Here is a 6,000-nt window from a genome sequence, read left to right on the forward strand (position 1 = left end):
CCCATTATCTTGCATCTAGCTCGGCATTTAATACAGTGCTGGACAGGTAAAAGGTGCCTAAGAGATGCCACAGTTATTATTATGATGAGGCTACCTCTCTCCCGCCCCAGTCCCACCCCCAAGTCAGGACACAGGTCGGTGTAAGTCTCGGCTGAAGAGGAGCTCGCCGCCGCTCTGGGAAGCCTGCTTTAGGAAGGCCCGAGCCGAGGTTTGGCACGGAAATAGTCGCAGGACTCTTGGATTAAAGTTCCACGGTCTAACACCACTTTGTTGTTGCCTCAGGACTGGGGCAAGTCTAATCTCTTGGAGAAAACGAGGCCTGTCAATGGTCGTAGAATTAATTCTATTTGAAAAGTGTGTGACCCTGGCTACTGGACACTTTTAATTGTGCCACGAGTTTTAAAATTTGACCAGGATGATTTCTTTAAGGGGCAGAGTAATTTCTCGGTTTCACAGCCACTCAAGGATTCCATATTTCATAGCTTACGTCAAGGAAACCGTATTTTCTTCCAACTGTAACAGCTTCATTACTCTGGCTGTGTTGAGCTCACGTCCCGTAACGTAGCAGCTTTCCTCCCGTCTCCTCCCCCCTCCATATCATTACTCACACTTGTGCGACGGTGCAATTTTTAGCAACTACGGCTTTCTGGCCGGCTCCTAAATAAGACCGGCCGGCCACTCGGATTTCCAATCCTTTTCCGGCCCCGATGTAAAGCACCCTCCAATGAGCCCAAGTCCGGGAACTGCAAAACTCCTCCCGTTCCAGAGACCGAATCGTCATCATCTTACGTCTTTCGGAGATCGGTTTCTCCCCATTAAGCTTTCTCCTGGCAGAAGCTCTTACTCCCGCTCTTTGGCCAAAGTCCCAAGTTCCTCGATCGGGCAAAGAGACGCGGGTTCATCCTGGCATCTTCCCGCTCCGCCGCCTTTTCGATCTCTCGCTGCCACTTCAGGCCTACGGGGGCGGGGAGCCAGAGTTCTCAGCTTGGCTGCTTTATAGTCCCGTCAACTCCGTTGGCTTTTCTTTCCATAACCCGCCCGCCCGTTTAAGAAATGCCGGACAGGTGAACCGCGGGAGTGGCGTAGCCAGGCTTTCCTTTTAAGCCTTAATTCCAGATAAACTGGCCACGGGTCTCGGATTCTCCGGCGGCATCGATCCCGCTCCTTATAACTTCTTCCGCCGTCTAACTTTCTTCCTTTTCTCCGGAGGCAGCAACGGGCAAGCAGATCAGGGGCTTCCCCTTGGCCCTGATTTACGAAGCCATGGAACTCTAGCCCCCGTACCGCCTCCTAAGCTTGTTTCGAACAGCGAGTCAACATTTGGAAAAAAAAGTTTTCATGGTCTCAAGAGCTGAACGTTCTCACAGACAGCGAAACCGCAAAAGGCCCAACTGTCAGGTTTTCCAAATCCCCGGAGAAGTGCCTCGACCGAGGATGCTCGGTGACCTCTGATAATTGTCTTGGAGGTGTCTAACAGGGCCTTTCCCCCGGGCTAAATTCTGCAGCTCCCAGAAGCTGAGGGGTGTAGGTGGGCAATCCCAGCGTCTGGGAGATGGGAATGAATTTCTCCGGCGGCTCCACGCTTTAAAACCACTCAGCGGCCGGAAGACGGAGGGGGGAAAGAAAGGCAGGAGAAGGATACTCAAGGAGGGGGGCGGGGAAGATGGGCTTTGAACTTTAAATGGCCTTCCCCAAGACCCCAACATACAAATGCATACAGCGGTGATGCCTGACAAGAGCCAAGCTACAGTGCTTCACCGGGATTACCGAACCTGCTCCCTCTAAATTGGATCTTTTCATTCCCTCCCTTGCCGCTGAAACTTCACTCCCTCTTCTACTTCATTAATCATCCTTCCCAACCACCCGACTCAAATCCAATTTATTGTGTCTCTTCCAGGACTATAAATATAAGACTGCCCAAATTCCAGGCACTCTCTCAAACCCCTAATATCTGTCATTTGGGTTGACACTTCTGCTTCTTCATCATGTCTCCTTGAGACCTGCTCTCCTTTTTACTTTTTTTACTACCCACCTAGCTTTCCCAACAACGAGATGACTAAATTGGGAAAAAAAAAAATATATATATATATACACCCACCTCACCTATTTTCCTCCTCTCTGTATTACTGTTTTTGGGTAATCTGCATTCTCTACTAGTGCAAAAAGTGTGTCAAATCAATCGATGGTATTTATTGAGCACTTATGTGTGTAGAGCACGGTACTAAGCACTTGGGAGAATACGCCGTACATTCATTCATTCGATAGTATTTACTGAGCGCTTACTGTGTGCAGAGCGCTGTACTAAGCGCTTGGGAAGTACAAGTCGGCAACATATAGAGACGGTCCCTACCCAACAGCGGGCTCACCGTACGGAGTCATTCAATTCAATCGTATTTATTGAGCGTTTACTGTGTACAGAGCACTGTGCAGTCTATAGACACGTTGCCTGCCCACAACGAGCTTACATCTAGTCTCTTAACTTTCCATTCTTCCCATTCCCTCCGCAGCTCACAAAAGTCTGACTATTGCTAACCGCAGTACTGCTCTCCCCAGATCCCCGTTTACATTCATCCCGCAGATCACCTCTGGCAAAATTAAGTTCTGGGGTCTGTGCTAGCCTGGCACAGGAAATCCTTCCTCCGTATAGCAGTTAATCACGACAACTAAATGAAAGGACCTGGTTTTTTCTTGGTAAAGATCTCAAGAACAAACGTAAATATCTCCCCCGGGCGGTTTCGGGATGCCACCAGGAACGATACCGGGACAGAGGATTCGTCCCCCTGCACGTTTTATAATTCTGGCGAGGAATAACTGCCCTGCCTTGTCGTCTCCGCTCTCACCTTCCCAAACCTGGCCCAGGTGGAACACGGAACGAGTGCCTGGCGATTATTCTCGGGGTGGGGACGGACCGGGAAAAGATGACACTGCTTGTACCGAATCTTTTTCCGAAAGCCAGCCGTTTTATACCATCTGCACACACCCATACATCAAATTCGAAGGTTAAAAAAAAAAAAACCCAAAACCCCAGCTGCTTCTCTCGCCCCAGCCTAGAGCTCACCTCTCATCTGCCTCGGGCCTGGATACCTCCAGCTGTTCAAATTCTCTCCTGAGCCTTTCTGCTTTGCTCGCCCCCTCTGAAAACGGGCCCAGTCCGGACACCGGCGGCTATCGTACCCCGCCACGCCAACTGACTGGAGGAACGGGCTGAGATCACGCGGGGTGAAAGCCACGCTGTCACGGCTGCGAAGGCCACCACCGTCACCTCTGCCGGCTGAGCAGGGGTGGGGGGTGGGGGTCTGATAGCCCGTTGAAACGTAATCCATCTTCCTTTAAAAATCCCTCACATTCATTCCGATTCGCTTCATTAGATCCTGTCTGTCGTCCTTTAGCCACCAGTTAATCAACAACAGTCTTCCCTCTTTTCCCTCACCCTCTTCCGGTCACCGCGGCAAATGGCATCTTCTGCATTTGCAATCGTTATCGTCGTCAGTAACCTTCTAACGCCTTTACGCGTTTCCAATTTATCTTCCCTTCAGAGTAACCTGAAATAAAGCGCAGCAAAGTAGGCCTTTGCTAATCTCGCTCTCTGTATGGCACTCTGCTCTTTTAGCTCCGTTAAAAGTGGTTACGTGGCTTCCGCAAAAGCCGCGGTACAGAATAAAAGCAATGTGGTACTCTAGGCTATCCAAGAAAATCCTTCCTAAAATAGAGAGGAAAACCCAGTAGGAAGAGGATGATTATAACAGGGCGTTTTGCGATCTCATCTGCATTTTTCCGGCCCAACAGCCCAGACTGACTTTAAACGAGGGCCGTCGGAGCCAACTAGGCTTCTAGCTGAAATCCTAAAGTTTTCAACCCCGCTTACCTCCCGACGCTTCTCCCCGGGGCCTCTTCCAAATCACACCCACTCCGGCTGCTCCCAAATCCCTAGACTTTGTGGGGGTTTGGGGCGGGAGGGAAGGGGAGGGCGTGCGCGTGTCCACGCGCCTCTGTGGCTGAAATCCTCAAGGGTTCACCCCGTCCCAAGCCAAAAGGAGAGGCAAGGCATGTTCGGCTTGCACTTCAGCCCTGCCGCTGGCTTTCTTTTAAACCCCGGCCACGGGCTAATTTGCCTAATCGCTTTCCACAAAAGAACGCTTCATAAAGCTCGTCGGATCCAGCGATTAAAGCGGCAGCGTTCTTCTGGACCCGCTGACATCTGTTCTGGCGGGGGCTCTCGCCCCGGACTGTGGCTTGCATTCCCCACGGGCACCGAAGACTTGGAAGCGTTTCCACAGATCGACCGATGGTCAGAGACCCCGTACGTACATTAGTCCCTTCACTGGAAGATCTAACGCTTTCTAAACCGGTTTCTCTGTTATCTCAACAGGCCCCCGAGGAGGACGGGTACACGGATCAGGAGTCGCGGGACCCGGCTGAAAACACAGCACTTTCCCTCCTCGGTGTCCCCGGGACTCTGGTGCGGCCGCCGCGGGGGAATGGGGGGACCCCCACCGCAGCCCCGGGGGAGGCTGGAGGGAAGGGTAACGGAGTCACCACTAAGCTGCTGAAGAAGACAGGGACAATCAATCAATCGTATTTATTGAGCGCTTACTGTGTGCAGAGCACTGTACTGAGCGCTTGGGAAGTCCAAGTTGGCAACATATAGAGACGGTCCCTACCCAACAGAGCCAATGACAGTGCTACCTGCTGCCCGGGTCTCTTCTAGTTCAATCAGTCGTATTTATTAAGCGCTAACTGCGTGCAGAGCACTGTACTAAGCGCTTGGGAAGTCCAAGTTGGCAACATATAGAGATAGTCCCTACCCAACAGTGGGCTCACAGTCTAGAAGGGCTTCCACCCGGAGAGGGAAGCCCTCCATCACACTCCTTTGTTTCCCAGGCAAGAGGATGGGTGCCACCCCCGGCGGGCACAGGCCTACTCGTTGGGCGGCTCAGTCTGGCGCCGGGTAAGGGGAGCGTATCTTCCAGAGGAAGAAACTGGGCACGGAAAGGGCAGACAACTTACCTAAGGAAATGCGATTCTTAAGCCAAGAACAGAACCTCCTCCCGGCTGCCGGGATACTAATCGCACGACCGGACTTACTCCGTTTGCAACCGGACCAGAGATCCGGGCGGAGTCCGGTAGCTTTTTCTACCACTCGGACTCGGATCATCGCACTCCAACGTACTCAGTTCTCCTATCGCGCTTCCGTGGGAGGTAGAGAAAGCCGGCGCCCTCCCCTCGAGCCCTGCCGCGGACGCCGGTGCGGCTCCGGGGACCGCGGGATGACTCCCGCTTCAAGACCCGCCCTCTCCCGCCGACGTCGCCACCGCATCCTCCGCCTGCCCGCACCCGAGTTTACTCACTAGGGATCGTTGGTGAATCTAGGAAGCCGGGGCTGAGGGAAGCCGTAGAGGTGACAGTAGAGGACGTCGAAGCAGTAGCAGCACATCTCCGCTGTCACCACCAGGTTCTTGGGAGCGTTGGCAGTTCCATTGGGGCGGGTCAGCGGGCTCAAAGCTCCCGAGGTGGGATTCATTCGAGTGATGGGGGAATTTCCGGGCCCCAGAGTTAAGTCGGACACGTTCTCCCTTCCGTTGCTCCCGTCCGCATGCTGGTGGTTCTGGAGGGGACCCGAACTCGAACCCGGCACCGTGGTGGGCTGGTTCCCGTGACCGTGGGTTCCGCTTCCGGATAACTTGGGCTTCTTTACCCCGCAGCAGCCCGCGGCCAACTTGGGCTCGAGTGGAGGAACGCAGCGTCTTTTTCCCATCCTGATTCAGTGGTCGAGGCCCGGAACGCTGCGGAACCCTGACCGGAAGAAGAGAGTGGACAGTTTCAAGGTGGGGGAAGGAAAGGAAGAATCAATCAATTAATCGTATTTATTGAGCGCTTACTGTGTGCAGAGCACTGTACTAAGCACTTGGGAAGTCTTCAGTCCCAAACTCAAACGGACGGGGGTTGGATAGGGTCTGGTGGAAAGGAGCGGGCGCTCGCTAAACACTACTCCTCAACCAC

At 53.1% G+C, this 6,000-nt stretch overlaps 1 protein-coding gene across 1 annotated transcript in view; it reads right to left on the minus strand.

Moving 5' to 3' along the window:
* The window catches only part of AMMECR1L (AMMECR1 like), a 42,834-nt gene extending 37,053 nt beyond the window's left edge, over positions 1-5,781 (minus strand). Inside the window, exon 1 of the mRNA XM_038744113.1 lies at positions 5,349-5,781. Coding sequence (XP_038600041.1) covers positions 5,349-5,755 — 407 coding nt within the window. The 5' untranslated portion in view covers positions 5,756-5,781. The remainder of the gene's footprint in view (positions 1-5,348) is intronic.
* Positions 5,782-6,000: the final 219 nt, after the last annotated feature.

This window comes from Tachyglossus aculeatus, chromosome 1 (assembly GCF_015852505.1).
Source record: "Tachyglossus aculeatus isolate mTacAcu1 chromosome 1, mTacAcu1.pri, whole genome shotgun sequence".
In the NCBI taxonomy this organism is placed as follows: Eukaryota; Metazoa; Chordata; class Mammalia; order Monotremata; family Tachyglossidae; genus Tachyglossus; species Tachyglossus aculeatus.